The sequence below is a fragment of the Drosophila bipectinata genome, chromosome 2L, assembly GCF_030179905.1.
Source record: "Drosophila bipectinata strain 14024-0381.07 chromosome 2L, DbipHiC1v2, whole genome shotgun sequence".
In the NCBI taxonomy this organism is placed as follows: Eukaryota; Metazoa; Arthropoda; class Insecta; order Diptera; family Drosophilidae; genus Drosophila; species Drosophila bipectinata.
This window is the reverse complement of record NC_091736.1, coordinates 7717337-7734583: the sequence shown is the minus strand read 5'-3', so window position 1 is coordinate 7734583 and position 17247 is coordinate 7717337. Positions and strand designations below refer to the sequence as shown.

The 17247-nt window shown below is 45.0% G+C and overlaps 6 protein-coding genes across 14 annotated transcripts in view; 2 read left to right on the top strand and 4 right to left on the bottom strand.

Annotated features, from left to right (window-relative positions):
* The first annotated feature begins 439 nt into the window (after positions 1-439).
* NimB1 (Nimrod B1) lies at positions 440-1895 on the top strand. Its single transcript, XM_017253330.3, has 4 exons — positions 440-672; positions 732-1289; positions 1347-1550; positions 1601-1895. The coding sequence occupies exons 1-4, from the start codon at positions 494-496 to the stop codon at positions 1857-1859; spliced, it is 1200 nt and encodes a 399-aa protein (XP_017108819.2). The 5' UTR covers positions 440-493; the 3' UTR covers positions 1860-1895.
* NimB2 (Nimrod B2) lies at positions 1797-3662 on the bottom strand. Its single transcript, XM_017253329.2, has 3 exons — positions 3137-3662; positions 2277-2813; positions 1797-2213 (listed from the first exon to the last, which is right to left on the bottom strand). The coding sequence occupies exons 1-3, from the start codon at positions 3553-3555 to the stop codon at positions 1904-1906; spliced, it is 1266 nt and encodes a 421-aa protein (XP_017108818.2). The 5' UTR covers positions 3556-3662; the 3' UTR covers positions 1797-1903.
* A 262-nt stretch (positions 3663-3924) lies between these two features.
* On the bottom strand, positions 3925-4474 carry NimB3 (Nimrod B3). The gene is made up of 2 exons (XM_017253332.3): positions 4224-4474; positions 3925-4158 (listed from the first exon to the last, which is right to left on the bottom strand). The coding sequence occupies exons 1-2, from the start codon at positions 4388-4390 to the stop codon at positions 3957-3959; spliced, it is 369 nt and encodes a 122-aa protein (XP_017108821.2). The 5' UTR covers positions 4391-4474; the 3' UTR covers positions 3925-3956.
* Positions 4475-4784: 310 nt separating this feature from the next.
* On the bottom strand, positions 4785-6642 carry NimB4 (Nimrod B4). The gene is made up of 3 exons (XM_017253328.3): positions 6251-6642; positions 5483-6046; positions 4785-5371 (listed from the first exon to the last, which is right to left on the bottom strand). The coding sequence occupies exons 1-3, from the start codon at positions 6538-6540 to the stop codon at positions 4867-4869; spliced, it is 1359 nt and encodes a 452-aa protein (XP_017108817.2). The 5' UTR covers positions 6541-6642; the 3' UTR covers positions 4785-4866.
* A 122-nt stretch (positions 6643-6764) lies between these two features.
* NimB5 (Nimrod B5) lies at positions 6765-8196 on the top strand. Its single transcript, XM_017253331.3, has 3 exons — positions 6765-7326; positions 7381-7923; positions 8001-8196. Exons 1-3 carry the CDS (start codon positions 7001-7003, stop codon positions 8095-8097), a joined length of 966 nt encoding a protein of 321 aa, XP_017108820.2. The 5' UTR covers positions 6765-7000; the 3' UTR covers positions 8098-8196.
* A 2740-nt stretch (positions 8197-10936) lies between these two features.
* Slob (Slowpoke binding protein) overlaps positions 10937-17247 on the bottom strand; it is a 38065-nt gene continuing 31754 nt past the window's right edge. For 4 of the 9 annotated variants that reach the window (XM_070277867.1, XM_070277866.1, XM_070277865.1 and 1 more), the window contains 2 exons: positions 13880-14993; positions 10937-13804 (listed from right to left, as the gene is read on the bottom strand). In XM_070277867.1, coding sequence (XP_070133968.1) covers positions 12542-13804; positions 13880-14993 — 2377 coding nt within the window. In that variant the 3' untranslated portion in view covers positions 10937-12541. Of the gene's footprint in view, positions 13805-13879; positions 14994-15785; positions 16143-17247 lie in introns of those variants that run through there. The other 5 variants (XM_070277868.1, XM_017253314.3, XM_070277869.1 and 2 more) reach the window with 4 other exon arrangements.

The following is a 17247-nucleotide window of genomic DNA, read 5'->3' as shown; positions in this document are numbered from 1 at the left end:
ATGAACTGGAGAACTGAAAGTTAATTGTCGTGAGCAGTATCCCACAAACAGCCTCTAGGGTCTCCTTTTATTCCCTCAAGTGAAGTGGTATATTAAGCTTATACTTTGCTTACCATTTTATTATTTGAATAAAAGTTATTTAGTTATTTTATTAAAAGTCAGAAAAACAAAAATTTTAAGGGAAAACCCCCAAAGTCCAGCTTATCATTTCAATCACAGCAATAATAATTTTAGCAAAATAAGCTTTCAGGTTTAAGACTTAGGTCAGGGACGGTGTTTTTATATGAAAACTTAACCCTTTATTAACTGTATTAAAGATGTGATGCAGTATAACTCTTCTCTAAAAATGCACAACTCTCTTGAGTATTTCGGGATCGTTTTTCGAGAACGAGTGATGCTGGGCCTGATAAGACCGCAAAATATAATTCCAGTCCCAAGACAGCTCGCTCATTCGCGCCACGACTTCGAAGCGGGAAACTATTATTAAAACGACATGCATTTCTGTGGACCGTCTCCGGCTGTGCTGATTGCGCTGCTCGAACTGGTGGCGGTCCCAGCTCTCATTGAGGCAGAGTCGACGGAACTCTTTGGAGATATTTCCAGTGCCGGAGAGTTCGAGTCGCTTAGCTTAACCCGCGAACGGCAGCAGCATCTTTGCCAACGGGAGGTGCCGTAAGTAAAATGGAACTCTGTGCTTCCAAATTCGATTTGTTGATTTTAACTTTATCTAGTGTTGTGTTCTTCCAAACGGACAAGGACTTGGTGCCTCGAGGCAATGGCTCCTCCATTTTCTACCACCGCATAGAGGTCTGCTGCACGGGATATCGAAGGGATACGTACTCCAAGGACTGTATTCCGGACTGCTCCCAAAGTTCGCCAGACAACTGCCGGAATGGCTTCTGCCGGAGTCCGGAGAACTGCGAGTGCTTTCCGGACTTTGTGCGCAACGAGTTTGGCGCCTGCATCCACACCTGTCCGATTGCATGCCAGCACGGTCGATGCTACCTAAACGGCACCTGTGCCTGCCACCGGGGCTTCGCCCTCGACCAGGAGACCCGACTCTTCTGCCGCCCGCAGTGCTCCAAAGCCTGCGGCACGCACGAGGCGTGTGTGGCTCCGGAGGAGTGCGAATGTGCTCCTGGATACAGACGCACCACAGATCTGGGATGTCAACCGGTCTGCGCCCCGGACTGCGGGTACGGCAAGTGCATCGCCCCCAATCAGTGCGAGTGCTTTGCTGGCTTCATAAAGCGGCCCCAGCGCAATGTTTGCGAGGCAGAGTGCTACATGTATGTATAGACGGTTTGGGAAGGACTGACTTTGTAACGATCCGGCTTATTCCCCAGAAATTGTGAGAACGGCTTCTGTGAGTCGCGGTACAAGTGCCAGTGCAGGGAGGGCTATCGGTACGACCTAAACACCACCAGCTGTTTGCCGGAGTGCACTGAAAACTGTGGCCATGGAAACGGAGTTTGTGTCGCACCCGGAGTGTGCCGCTGCTTTGAGGGATACGAGGCCCATGGCTCGGAGTGCCGCCCCAAGTGCGACAGGTTTGTGAATTATGCTCCTGATTCCAATATATTTATTTTATTTGATGCAGGTCCTGCGGCAAATACGGACGCTGCCTGGCTCCAAACATATGCGGTTGTGAACACACAGGGCAGCATTGCCTGAATGGGCAGTGTGAATCAGGAGACCACTGCCAGTGTCCTTCGGGAGAGACGCACTTTGTGGACCGGTGTTTGGGACCAAACCAACTGAACCTTCAGTTGTCCACTGACGAAAAACGAAAGCACTTCAACCTACAGTTGGGTCACGAATTTAATGCTCTGATCGGACGCCTCTTTAATCTTGTTTAAAAAAATTATTAAATTATGATTAATATTTGATTTTAATTCATGAATTAGAGGGCCTGGCAGGTCTGGCGACCCTTGATGCCGCTCTTGATGAAGCCGGGGCGGCAGATGCAGAAGTTGGGGGCACTGCAGAATCCATTTTGGCATCCCAGAGGACAGTGGGGCTGGCAGATGTTCCGCTGAATAGTGTCCTTGATGTAGCCGGGCTTACACTCGCACTGGTTGTTTCCCACACAGATGCCATTGAGGCAGGGAATGTCACACTTTGGCTGGCACTCGGCGGTCTTACGATCCCACTCAAAGCCGATGGCGCACTCGCACACATCCGGGCCAATGCAGCGTCCGTTTTTGCAGGGTCTGGTTCGGGGATACAGATTGTATTATTTTGGACCACAGTAATCTTAAGATCAAGCCACTTACATGGTGCACACGGCCTCGCAGCGTCCATCTACTTTTTGGTAGCCCGTGTTGCAGCTGCACTGACCGGGGGCAGTGCACTTTCCGTTCTCGCAGCTGTCGCACACCGGTTCGCAGCTCCCGTCCGCCGCCTGGCGGTATCCCTGCAAGCAGGCACACTTGTTGGGGGCCACACAGTGACCGAAGGCGCAGCCTGGCTTGCACTCCGGCTGGCAGTACTTGCGGGTCAGCGGCTCCAGGACGTATCCCTCGCGACACCGGCACTCGTTCTGTTCGTCGCACACCCCGTTGCCACAGCCCAGAGGGCAGGTGGAGATGCACTTTCCCTCGGTAGTTCGGACATGCCCTGGAATGCAGACGCAGGTGTTCGGAGCCGTGCAGATCCCGTTGGGGCAGTCGTCGGCGCAGATGGGCTCGCATCGGCGGTAGATGTGGGGATTCCGTTCGTAGCCATCGCAGCACACCTCGATGCGACTCATGTCGGGAGTGGTGCCGTTGCCGACGAACTTGTCTCGGGAGTTGCGCAGAAGGGAGGCGGTGCTGCGTAATGAAAAGTTTATAGTAAGTACTCCACAGTCCTTGTATATTGTTTCCATATTATATAATTATGATATATTTTTTATTCTATATGTACTATTTCAGAACTGAATTATCGCAAACCTCAGCTTAAGGCCACGAAACTTATCGGAAAACTGCACAAACATATGTATATGTTTTTAACATGACGCACTTAATTATCAGCCCAGTGGAGGATGTCGAGGTCGTAAGTTCCCTAATTTCATTGCTGGCTTGTTTTCGACTGCTTACCGATTCGGGCGATAATTTTTGAATGGAACTATTAAAGTGTTTGTTGAGGTACTTACGGAACTTCCTTGAAGCAGATGCCACTGGCCATGGCCGAGCGGGTTTTGTTGATGAACAGAGCCGTTTCATCCAAAATCTGAGGGGCACGGGTAGCTGGCGGATTAATCGGCTGGACATAGTGGCCGTAGAGAGGCGGCAGGGTGGAGGGATTGTAGGTTTCCGCTGGCACGAAACCAGCCGATCCCTGACCAATGTGATTCTGGGACTGCCAGTTGTAGGAGCTTTGGTTTTGTTGGTTCCAACCGTAGCTGGTCTGGTTGTAGCTGCTCCACCCATATTCACTGGAATTCCCGGATAGCTGGAGATTGCCGGACGGCGGCTGGCGGGTCTTAATGCCAGCCGTCTTGAACTGGCCCTGACCGTAGGCACAGATGGCCATCAGAACCGCGAGAATGAGCACCTGACTCGATGATCTCATGCTGATGATGTCGCTGGATTACGGATTACTTTTGAAAATTAAGTTGCGCCCACGCTCACGTCTGCTGGCGGTTGCGGTTGCACTTCGACTAATCGACTGGCAATGAATGGGAAGCTGTGGATCTCTCGGTCGCAAATCGCCTCCGGCGACCTCTTGCCCCGCCCCTAATCAGCACCCCGCCGATGTATCAATGAGGGCTCCGCTCTCAGTAGCTCCAAGGCAGAAAGCAATTGATAATTTCTATTTGTGGTCAGTCGTAAATAAACAAACATTTTTAAATGCCAAATGGGTATTTCCAAGAAAAGCTTAGCAAATCTCGATGTGTTCAGGTACGCATGTGGCGCTAATTTCAAAACTTATGTAGGTGTATATCTCGATCATATTTCATTTATTGAAGTAAATTACATTATCCTACACTTTCTGTCTCTCCAGATATATCCCGGCGCACACTCGCACCGATCAGGGGAGTAGCACAGCCCATTCGTGCAGTCCTCTTCGCAAATAGGCACGCATTTTAGATTGCTAGAAGTCCCCTCGTTTAGGTACCCATTGCAGCAGTACGAGAACTGCCGTCGTCTAGAGTCCGGATTGATTGCCATCACCCTGTTTCGAAGAAGAATTGTAAGTTTTTAAACTTGCATCTGTTAAAATTCCATTATGGCGCTTACTCCTTTTCGTCGTAACAAATTCCAGATGGCCGGGTGGCCAAGGTTTCACTAAACCATTGGTCTTCAACGGATTTTCTCCAAAACTGGCCCACGGCTGGAGGAGGCGGTTTGATGAGGCAGGCCAGGCAGAGCAGAAGAAGGCTACCCACAGTGGAAGTCAAGTGCATGTTTTCTCAGTGTCTGGAATTACGAACGAGGTCGGGAGAAAACACGAGCCGAGGCCGGACAACGTCTGTGATCTACTAAATTGTCGTCTGACTCAGGCTGGCTCCGAGTCTATGAAGAAAGAAATTGTCTGAATAGAGGGTATTTCGCTGACACTGGGGAAAATATATATATAGATTTATCAATACATTATAATTTTTAAAAAATTCCACAAGAATATTATAATAATATATGTTTTTAATATTAATAAGTATATTTTTTTTATAGTTTAGTTGTCTTAACTCTTCAGATTTTAAGAGAAAATAGAGTAAGCACCAGTTGCATTTCATTCTTCCCTCCCCCAGATATGAAGACGAATATTAGCCTTCAGCTGACCCATTGATAAGCCCACAAAGATTGAGAAAAGTTTCAGTATTTATTAGAGTGTTTTCTTTGTGACTGTGACTGTGGAAGTGGGCGACAAAGCTGGCTGCTTATCTCAAAGCCACCACATGGAACTGTGCACGTTTTCGGAGCCGCCCAATCTGAAATGTCTGCCCAGGAGCAGGTCGAATTCATGGATCAGGGAAGTGTTTACCCGGACGGGGTTCATAGAGGCGTAGGTGGTGACCGTGTCCGGCGACATGCACTTGTCAATGAACCTCGTCTTGCCGGGCTCACATCGACAGCGTCCCTGGGAGTCGCACAGTCCGAACTCACATCTCTGGTGGGTTCGGTCCGGTCCAGGGACCACGGCACATCCGCACGTATTGGGAGCGATGCATTTCCCGTAGAAGCCACAACCGCGATCGCAAACAGCCTCGCACTTCTCCCGATTCCGGACGTATCCGTTGAAACAACGACAGTTTCCGGGCGTAATGCATATTCCGTTATCGCAAAAGTCCCCACAATCCGGCAGGCAGCTGGTGGTGTTATCGTCGTAGCGATATCCATTTTGGCAAACGCACGTCGTCAGATTGGCACAAAAGCCGTTTTCACAACGCCTGGAAAGTTTTTTATATTTAGCAAAGTGTATAAACATTTTGGATGATAACCAAAGCAACTAGCTAATGTCTTTAGAAGAATGAATTAGAAAGCTAACATTGTATACCCACATGTAGCAATTGATTTCGCAGGAGGTGCCGTTGTCGCGCTTTTGGAATCCCGGGAAGCATTCGCATTTATTGGGACCCACGCAGTGGCCGTATCCACAGTCCGGTATGCAAACGGGCTGGCACCCCAAGGCCGAGGACTCACGGAGGCCCCGGGCATAGCCCTCGGCGCACTCACACTTTCCCGGCTCCAGGCAGACCTCGTTGTGGCCACAGGTGGAGTTGCACTGTGGCTGGCAGAAGCGACGCGATCCGTCCAGCTCGTATCCCTGGTCGCAAAGGCAGGTGCCGTTGAGGAAACACCGTCCGTGGGGACATCCCAAAGGACATGTCGGCACACAGTTGTTGCGGTAATTCAGAACGAAGTCGGTGAAGCACTGGCAAATGCCGCCGGCCAGACAGAATCCGTTCTCTTGGCAGCGGTCGCCGCAGTCGGGGACGCACTTGCTCCAGTCGTACTCGTAGCGCCTCCAACCTTTGCAACATACCTCGATTACGTTAAAATAGCGATTCGTGGTGCTGTTGCCCACTATTTTGACCTCCTTGTCGTACTGGAAGAACACGGCGCTGAAAGGGACATAAATTAAAGGGTTCATTGAATTCGCCTATTTTTAAATTTTTCTAAATGTTATTCATATTTTTAAGCTTCCCACTAGTATCGTATTTAACATTATTTTTATGGAGTTTCTGAAAAGCGTTTCATAATAACCCTTCCACATATGCAAATATTTGTTTGAAAACTTCAAACTTTTTCTCAATGCCCACACTTACGGCACTTCCCGGAAACACTTGTCCGGATGCTCTCCCCGCCTTGGCAGTGACAGGCCGTGCGGAATGATGTACGGCTTTCGGGTGGTGGACGTGGAGGAGAGGCGGCTCTGCTGAATGACTATCTCCCGCTGCAGCTCCCGCTGGCGCTGCTCCTCTCGCAACCTCAGTTGCTCGTCGATCTGGTGCTGTAACTGCTGCTCGTGGAGCTGCAGCTCCAGGGCGTGGAGCCAGCAGGCGAACAGGATCAGCAGTCCGACGTGGATGACCAGTTTGCGCAACAGTGGCGACATCTCCGGATGGGAACGATCTGGGTTGGGTTGTGGTACCGAAGCGCTCAAGTTGTGATTGTTTACTGGGCTGGCGGCGACGACGCAGTTGGGTCAGCCTTTAATCGCCGTCGGAGCCTAAGATAAGAGGACTGGGCTTTTAATTGAATACGCGGAGAGGTCCACAAGTATGTCAAGTGGGAGAACGATCCACATTATGTTTTATTGCTAATTGCATTTAGAAATGGATCTTAAAGTATTTTTCATTCAAACGGAAATCGCACGTCGCCGTTTCCTGGGATGTTTTCCGTCTCTCTGCAGTCGACGCTTCAAAAAACTTTGAGCTAAGTTTGCTCGAATGTTTTAAGAGCTTTGAAATACTTATGAATTGATAAGAATTTGAGGCAGGCAACTCGCCTAACTCGCACTATATTAGTATAATTTTAGCAAGCTAATTGTGAACACGACTCAAAACAAATTACAAATGGGTCTATGTGAGCTGAGCATTTGCTTCAGTATTTTGAAACTGATTTTGCATCTTCCTTGCACCACTGCGTATTTTCCTAACTATCAGGAATACGACCCCGCCCAGCGATATGGCCCCGGGGCTCGGAGACCCGTTGGTCATGATCAAAGCCCATACGGTCGCGGCTACGTGGACAACCGACAGAATTCGTACAATCGACCCGAAGGTGTTAACTTTGAAGACTCCAGACTATTGGATGAGCAGCCAAAGAGTCGTCAATACTTAATCCGCGAACATGAAACTTTGTCCGACAAACAGACTCACAAGTGCCGCTTTTGGGTGCCGTAAGTAACCGATTGAGTTTTAGACTTTATCTTAATGTATAAATATTATTTAAGACCGGAGGTCATCGACAAGTATCCCAACGCAACCATCACCCAGGTGGACAACAAAAACCGGCTGTCGATGATAGAGGCCTGCTGTACGGGCTACTCGACTATCCGACTCTTGGGGGTGACCGTTTGTCGACCCAAGTGCGGGTGCCAGAACGGGAGCTGTCGGGCGCCTGGGGAGTGTGAGTGCTACGAGGGCTTCGTCCGGAACGACAACGGGGACTGCGTATTCGCCTGTCCGTTGGGGTGCCAAAACGGGCGCTGCTACCTCGACGGTAGTTGCCAATGTGATCCGGGCTACAAGCTGGACGAGAGCCGACGCTTCTGCCGGCCCATTTGCAGCAATGGATGCGGCAGTAGTCCACGGCACAACTGCACTGAACCGGAGGTCTGCGGCTGCTCCAAGGGTTACCAACTAACGGACGACGGGTGCCAACCCGTCTGCGATCCCGAGTGTGGAATCGGAGGCCTCTGTAAGGACAACAACCAGTGCGACTGCGGATCAGGCTACAATCTTAAGGACGGCGTGTGCCAGGCTGATTGCTATCAGTAAGTAATTGGAAGTTGCTATGAATTCCGGTCTCATGATCTCTATCTATCTCGGTCTCTATCTACCCATCTCGTAGAAGGTGCCACAACGGCGTCTGCGTAAGCCGCAATCGGTGCATCTGCGATCCCGGCTTTACTTACCACGAGCAATCCTCCATGTGTGTTCCCATCTAGGCACTCAATTTTTATAAGAACTTTAATTAGTTATGGTTGATAAAGCTTGGTATATTTACTATCCTTGATATATTTTCTATTTTAAATGAATTATTATCTCTACTGCCGTTTTTGAATAAAACTTAAAATTACTCTTTTGCGTATGTGCTCTAAACAAAAAAACATCACACAATTATAACATGACTAGACAATAGGTTTTTTAAAATGATGATTTGATTTAAAGAAACGCACAACGCAATTTTTGAAAAATTCATTTTATTAAAAACTGGTCTGATCTATCTCATATTTGCTAAAATGTATATCTTGAGTCTCCCTTTTAATAACCTTAGCAATAATATTATATTTTTTTCCTTATCCACTGTATCCACACAACCGTTCGTTTGGATTCCATAGCTTCCAGAAATATCTGAACAAATGAGATCTTTGCAGGTCCTTGGAGAAAAGCTTACTGTATTTCTTCAACTACAGACCCGATTAGGATCAATCATTGAAATAAAAAGCGGAAAGCGCCAAGGTGTCGTGGGAAGAGATCTCTAATTTTATTTTTTATTATGCTTGTGATGATGAGAATCCGGAGTGACTCAGGTTATTATTTATAATACACAGTTTCTGGACAGAAATTATTAAAAAAAAAAACAATGAATATTAATTTTTTTCTACATAATAACTAGAAAATTAAATTATTAAAAATTAAATTATTATTATAATAAATAAATTATTATAATTGTTTGGTCATTGAGGGTTTTCAATGCCGTAAATAAAACGCAGAATTTATAATCGTTATAAATCTTTATTCATTAAGTAGCTAAGAAGCTAAAGCTCTCGATAAGCTTTAGTTTTAATGATATAAAGAAGTATAAAGCATGTAAATTTGGAGAATCCTCCAAAAACTGTGTGAAAAGAACTGGAATTCGATTCCGGACTCAGGTTTGATTTTGTGTTTGATTGCGTACTGGAACTCTGCTTCTCTGATGTGGAATTATTCTTTGGGGATGATTCTCTTACATATTCAAAAACTGACAAAAAATCGAAAAAAAAAATATTTTGTCTCAGAATTTTGATGCAGTATGGTGGCGAATCGAACCAAAAATCGTTTAAGGTACTCTGCTTGAGAATCGGATTCGAATTGGGGAAGATATAGCCATCACTGTGGGCCATCACTGTGTGGGGAAAACGCCATTTTTAAGGAATCCCATCACGAAAAATGGACAAAAAATTGAAAAAATAATTTGTTCTAGGATTTTGATGCAGAATGGTGGAGAATCGATCCAGAAATCGTTTAAGATTCTCCGCTTGAAAATCGGATAAGAATTGGGGAAGATATAGCCATCACTGTGGGCCCTATAGGGGAAAACCCTATTTTCAAGGGATCCTATCAGGAAAAATGGACAAAAAATTGAAAAAATATTTTGTCTCAGGATTTTGATGCAGAATGGTGGAGAATCGATCCAGAAATCGTTTAAGATGCTCCGCTTGAGAATCGGATAAGAATTGAGGAAGATATTGCCATCCCTGTGGGCCTTATAGGGGAAAACCCCATTTTCATGGGATCCCATCACGAAAAATGGACAAAAAATTGAAAAAATAATTTGTTCTAGGATTTTGATGCAGAATGGTGGAGAATCGATCCAGAAATCGTTTAAGATACTCCGCTTGAAAATCGGATAAGAATTGGGGAAGATATAGCCATCACTGTGGGCCCTATAGGGGAAAACCCTATTTTCAAGGGATCCTATCAGGAAAAATGGACAAAAAATTGAAAAAATATTTTGTCTCAGGATTTTGATGCAGAATGGTGGAGAATCGATCCAGAAATCGTTTAAGATACTCCGCTTGAGAATCGGATAAGAACTGAGGAAGATATTGCCATCCCTGTGGGCCTTATAGGGGAAAACCCCATTTTCAAGGGATCCCATCACGAAAAATGGACAAAAAATTGAAAAAATAATTTGTTCTAGGATTTTGATGCAGAATGGTGGCAAATCAATCTAGAAATCGTTTAAGGTACTCCGCTTGAGAATCGGATAAGAATTGAAGAAGATATTGCCATCCCTGTGGGCCTTATAGGGGAAAACCCCATTTTCATGGGATCCCATCACGAAAAATGGACAAAAAATTGAAAAAATAATTTGTTCTAGGATTTTGATGCAGAATGGTGAAGAATCGATCCAGAAATCGTTTAAGGTACTCCGCTTGAAAATCGGATGAGAATTGGGGAAGATATAGCCATCACTGTGTGCCACATAGGGGAAAACCCCATTTTCAAGGGATCCCATCACGAAAAATGGACAAAAAATTGAAAAAATATGTTGTCTCAGGATTTTGATGCAGAATGGTGGCGAATCGATCCAGAAATCGTTTAAGGTACTCCGCTTGAGAATCTGATAAGAATTGAGGAAGATATTGGCATCCCTGTGGGCCTTATAGGGGAAAACCCCATTTTCAAGGGATCCTATCAGGAAAAATGGACAAAAAATTGAAAAAATATTTTGTCTCAGGATTTTGATGCAGAATGGTGGAGAATCGATCCAGAAATCGTTTAAGGTACTCCGCTTGGGAATCGGATCAGGATTGGGAAAGATGTGGCCACCACTGTGTGCCCTATAGGAAGAAACCCCATTTTCAAGGGATCCCGTCACGAAAAACAGACAAAAAATCGAAAAAATATTTTTTCTCAAGATTTTGATGCAGAACGGCAAAAAAAACTTCCACTTTTTTTAAAAAAAAAGTGGCGCCTGTGATCGGAGTTACTAATAATAGTTGGCCAGATAACAAAAACATTGTCTGTTTAATAAACTTTTTCCAATTAAAACCCCCCAAAAAACACTGAAGTTATAGGTACTGTTTTCACATTTAATTTTTATTTCTCAAGGGAATTTTCGGTTTGGGATTACTTGGGGAGTACATCATACACACAAGTAAACCGATAAACAATTCCAAGCAAAATGAACTTACACATAATCTTGGGGGTCCCGTAAACAATGTTCTACAATTTTCGTAAACTACGAATAATAAAACTAAGGGCAGATCGTCTGAGACTTTTCAATGGACTGGGTGGGGTTGAGTTTTAATCTGATTTTGGATTCGAGTGCGACTCGCTAAGTGCGTGCGTCTAATATTACCATCTATATATTTATATATATCTTTGTATATATGATCTTGGGGGTGTACATACTGGGTGTTCGATTGTGTGTGGCTTTAGTTTTATTCCCGTTTGCGATATTTTATTAAATTTGATTGCATTTCTGTATTGTAGTACGATTATGTTAAACTCTTATGGGGTATACTTTCGGTTTCCGCTGCGATATTGAAGTGCTGCTTATATGGTAGTTCTGAACTAAAATAAACAAAGAAATTGTAACTCTTTTGTTTTTATTCTTGTTATGTATGTATATTTCTAACTCTGCCTGGCATTCCCTCATTAAATTCCATTCAATGGGGAAATTGTCTTTGGCTTTGTTTCCCATTTTGTTCTAGATCTTGTATTTACTTTTTTTTTTTGGTTTTGTGGTTTCCTAAAATTTATGCATTTTATAATTAAAACACGCCCATTCGCCGGGGCTTAAAACGATTTGTTAGGCTACAGTAAAACATTTTCAATGCGCCAAGCTGCGAAGCTTTCAAGTCTTAACTATTTAATCAACTACCAAGTAAAGTGTATAATTTCCATATAATTCGAAAACTGTGTTTTGTTTCTTAAAAAACAAACTCATCAGAATCCAGGGAGGAGGATTGTTTCCTCACCTGGTTCTATAATAATTTGTCTGTTTGTTGGTTGTGTCTTCTCGTGTGGCTTAGCAGTCTAGAGATTAGCTAGTCAGTGGAGAGATATTCTAGTTAATTTTCGCGTTGCTGTAAAAGCAACCGGCTAAAGTTCAATATAAAGAGAAAAATATTATTGTTACCAGAAGAAAGCTTTGAGTGTGGATTTAGCAAAGGCAGAAGCAGCCCAATTGTGTATATTTTTTCCAGTGTGGGTGAAAATGAGTGTGTAATACCTGCTTATATTAACCAACATTTGACTTTTCAAGAGGGAGGTTTCGGAAACTAAATATTTTACAAAAATAATAATTGAAACTATGTGTCCAGGGATTACTTCTCTTTTAGAATAGATTATCGATAATGAATATAAATAAATAAATTTTAAATTATTAAATATAAAAGTTATTGGGTATCCTGTTTCCCTGTGTTTTTACAACCTCCGCTCTAGTGTCATGACGTACCTATTCCTAATAGTTCTATAACTTGATGGTTCCTCTTTCGATTTCTGTTACATATTTTTGGTTTCTTTATCACATGCTTTGCATTTCGGCTGCTCAAAACGTGTCTGGGTGTGTGTGCGAGTGTGTGTCGAGTAATATGATTTATTATCCTGTTGCCAGGATTCTTGCAGCTTGACTAAGATGGCTCTAATAATTATGGTACGTTATGTGAGAGAGCTGCTTTAGAGCTGGTTCAGATCAGGCTCCTCTGGATCGGTCGGGCTGATCGGCGACATTTCCACACTGTCCAGGAGTGGAGTCTTCTCCTCGCTACAACTGCTCCCGGGGGCATCGTCCATGTCCATCACAAAGATCCTGGACAAATCGACACCGCTCAGAGTCAGTCGTGAGGGGGACTCGTCCACCGAACTAGAACTGCTGCTGCTGTTGCTACTGGTGGTGGGATTCGGGATGTTCGGGATGTTTTGGATGTTCTGGATGCTCTGATCGAGGGACTTCGAAGGTGTCCTGTAACTGGCAGTTGCCTGTGCCGCCGCGGTGGCCACTAAATTCGATTGGCTGGACTGAGCGGACAGCGAGGTGGTCTTTATATTGGTCGTCTTCAGGTGGCCGCCAATGGAGCAGCTGCTGCTCCACCTGCCACCCGGTGCCTTGTAGTGCTTCTGCTGGTGGTGCTGACCCTGGCTCTGATTTTGATTCTGAATCTGATTCTGATTGTAGTGATGCTGCTTTTCACCTTGACCCTGCGATGATACCGTTGGATTATTGTCATCGTTGAAGCTCATCTCGTCCTCGCTGTGTGTGTTGTTTATGGCCGTTTGCTTGAGTCGCACCAAGTGACGTTCCGAATATGATTTCCGGGCGTCCATGACCCTCAAATAGTCGGAGGATTCGCCCAGATCCTCGCTTTTGGAGCTACAGTATCTGGCCGAGTTTCTCGAGCCACTGCCATTGCCGCAAAAACTTGTGGTAACACTCAGCATTTGCTGGCTGCCACTCAAGGACCTTCGGCTGGCCTGCGAGCTGCTCCGGCTCTCGTATTGATTGTCCCGCAAGGAACAGGGCGATATCCTGGGCGAAGGATTGTTCTCCATCAGGGAGTCATTGCTCTTCGCTATCCTGTTCTTCCTGTAGAATTTGCTATCCCGCCAGAGCGTCTGCCTTCCGGTTCTCTGCATCTCCATGCAGTTGCCCGGGTGGCTGGGCGGCGTTTGGCTGGTGGGCGTCGCCGTGGGCGAGTCCTGGCCCTGGCCCTGGCCCTTGCTGATCCGGAAGGAGGCGTGGGTCAGTTTCTTATACTTTTCGCTCTGCATGTTGACGCGATTGTCGGAGTGAGTCCGATCTGCCATCGGCAGGAAGGCGTTGTCGATGCGGCGCTCCTCCTCCAAGGATCGAAATGCCAGGCGGTTAACGTGCTTTAGGTGCTGCTTGTCGGATGTTCGCTTGGGAGACATGTCCTCGAAGGAGCTCACCTGGAAAGGACACTAATTAAGCATGATTTTTCAGACTTGTTTAAGTGATAACATAATGATCGGTCATACTGATATTCCATTACTTACCCGATATTTCTGCGAAAAGACCTCTATCATACCAGATCGCTTCGAGGGCGATGTGGTGTAGATGGAATTCTGATCATTGACCAGGATCTTGGGCGGATCGAATTGCTGTTGCTGCTGGTAATGCCCCTGACCTTGTCCCTGACCCTGACCTTGACACGCATTGCTGGTGGAGGCCAGCGAAGAGCTGCTCGAGTTACTGGTAGCTGTAACAAAGATTTTCGGGGAAAGAGAGACGGGAAACTGTTGGGGTCGAATATTTCCAAAAGATCCGCAACCCGAGCCCGACGAAGTGGAGCCCGTCCCCGACATGGCATCATCGATGTGCAGAAAGTTGTTGGGGGAACTCTCGCGACATGGCGAAGATATGGCCGAGTCCTGCGACACCATACTCCTGGGAATGGTTGCCAACTCCAGGCATGTTTCGTTGCCACCCGTTGTGGTGGCTATGATGATGTCCTCGACACCTTCGTCGATGGGCGAGGAGATGGACTGGAAACTGCTCAGCCGGATGCTGGACGAACCGATGGAGAGGTCATTGTCGGTCAGGGAACCGAAGGCCGAGTCCTGCGAAGGATTGCTGCGTCCGTATTTGAGGCATTTCAGGGAGTACTCCAGCCGCCGGCTCTTTGAGTTCTTGTAGTTGCACATGTCGGCTGTGAGTTGGTGGTTGAAGGAGGCCCCAGCCGAGCTGGAAGAGCAGGCCGGAGCCTGCAGCCTCTGGGCTCCAACTGAGGACGAGCCACTGGCCTCCTCCTCGCACTCCTCCGCCTCCTGGACACTCTCCTCCACCTCCTCTTCCTCTTCGGTTAGGCACCCGCCTTCGGCCAGAATGACATTCAGGTTGCTCTGGCTGCTGGTGCTGCAACGAATGGTGGGCGGCTGGGTGTCCTGGCCCGGCTCATGACTATTATCATCCGAGTAGAGGGCAGCCGGGTCACAATAATGAATCGGTGACTCCGAGGGCTCGTACGAGTGAATATACGAGTGGGCGGAGTGCCATTGCTGCAGGCGGAGCAAGTGCTGCCGGTGGCAGCTTCCTCCAACGACAATCTCCTCGAGCAGACCCTCTTCCGAGTCGCTTGATATGTCAAATGAGTCCATTGTTCGACTGATCCTGCCGAGGGGGAAGCACCATTCAGAGAAAAAAAGTGCAGAGAATAACAAGAAGAAATTTCAGAATTTTTTCAGGCTCCCTTCGGTACCTGATTCGATTTTCTTTTGTGTTCAGGATATATGCAGAAAAGCCATGGCATGTCATTGAAGGCGATGAATGCACTGCAGGGCGTTTTTGTGTGTTTTTGTGACTGAGTGCTGCCATGGAAGCGTCAATACGTGCTAGTTTTCAATCAGGGTTAGCTCTCGCTCTCTAAATTCAATTAGTGGCCCAAAAACTGGACAGGACATTTGCATTTAAATTCAAAATAAATATTTCTAAAGGGGACATGTGTATGAATGTTTGATCTTAAATATCCCTTCCTAGCTTGGGGTTTAGGCTTTTACTCTGGGAATATGGCTTGGGCGACAAAATAAAAATATTTTATATTCTAAAAGAAAACAAAAGCACATCTTATCTTACACTTTAATCAAAGACAAATAATTATCTAGGGCATGCAGGCAATGTTTTTTTAAGCATTGGATTTGATGTGGACAGCTTGGCAAATAGGTTACAGTAAGGAAAACATTCAATATATCAAAATTTATTATGTAAACGAGTGAAAATCTAAAAGCAATTGTAAACAAAAGGCTTTAAATAAACAGACATAAATAGTTTAGTACTCTGATGGCTGAATATTTTCCATTGGATTCGATTTGCTGTGGTGCGAAGGTGGTTCGCTTGCTGGGCGGCTGCGGTGGTTGTGGTTCTTTTTCGAAGTGGTTTGAAGCATACAAAAATATTGCCACTTACCACAGTTAGCTACAACAAATATGGTGTATATTTATTTAAGGTTTTCCGTCTGGTACAAAAAAAATTTAAAGTTTCGTACAAAAAAATTGTATGTTTTTTGTATTCTCAGTTGTTTATTTGTTTAAATTTCATTTATTCAGGTATTCTTTTGGGGGTTTGTTTCACACGATATTCATTTTGTAAAATTTAATTGTGAGATATATTTTGTATATTTTTTTTTTTTTGTGAGTTCATAGTTGAATTTGAGTTTTTGGTTTTTTTTTTGTTGGTTGGTTGGGTTCTTGGTTCGGTCGGTTTTGGTTTCGGTTCGGGTTGGTTTAGTACATACGAAAGACTTCATAGGGCGCAGGCAGAACACTGTTGTTGTTGTAGTAGTAGTTGTTGTTGTTGTTGGTGGTTTTTAGTTAGTCGAACAGGTTATGTAAATAAACAAATGCAAAAATGCAAGAGTTTGTAAATCAAAAACAAAACACACACATAGGTAATGTAAACAAAAATGAACGTTGATAGACATTCAAGAGCGGATCTGTATGTGTGTAGAAGATGATGGGTTTGGTGTAGCGGCAACTGCAACTGCAACGGTAACTGTAACGGAATACTCTGCGCTTTCGCAACACTAAGATAGATTTACACATACACACACACAACAAAGTTGAGTAGTAGTAGTAGTAGTACATGGTAGGAGTAGGCGGTAGGAGAGAGAAAGAGAGAGTAAAACATTGCATACAAAAAAATACTTTAGTTGAAAAAATCCTCCACTACATAAATGGTAATTAATTGTTAAATAATTAAAACATGCGTTTGAGTATATTTATTAAATATTATTATTATTTTTTTTTTAAGGCAGCGGAGTAAATTTACACAGGGGCAAAGATGCTTAAATATACATGAAACAGCAAATGAGGACATTTTGTTCTGTATTTATTATTTTGGGACTTTTTCTCTGGCTAGTTCTCCCTTCTTTTACTTTTTTTGCTTTTTTTTTATCACTCAATTATATTCCTGTCTTGTATGCATAATTTTAAATTCTGCCCGGGGCGGAGGATGGGTCAGGACGAGCAGAGTCCAGGACATTACCATAATTACCTTTAGACACGCACACACACACACACCCATCAGCCGCACGCTGATGCTTTTATGTGTGTGTTACTGTAAGTGTGAGCTTTTCTTTATTAGCCAAAAATGCGAGTGCACGTCAACTGGATTACACGGCCCGAGGTTAGGCTTATAGGTGGCGACCAACGTGGGGCACAGCTAGGACTCTGCTGCAGTCACAGGATGTTGTTTTTGAAAAAATTATATTTTAATTTAAACATCTCCCCTTGCCGGATGTTACAACTAAAATATATAGTCTACCAAACTTTAAGCTAACTGGAAAAGAAACTCTATATTCTCTACAATATCTAGAAACAGTTTAGGGATCTGCTTCCACAGGGACAACATTTTAAGAGACTGTACTTCC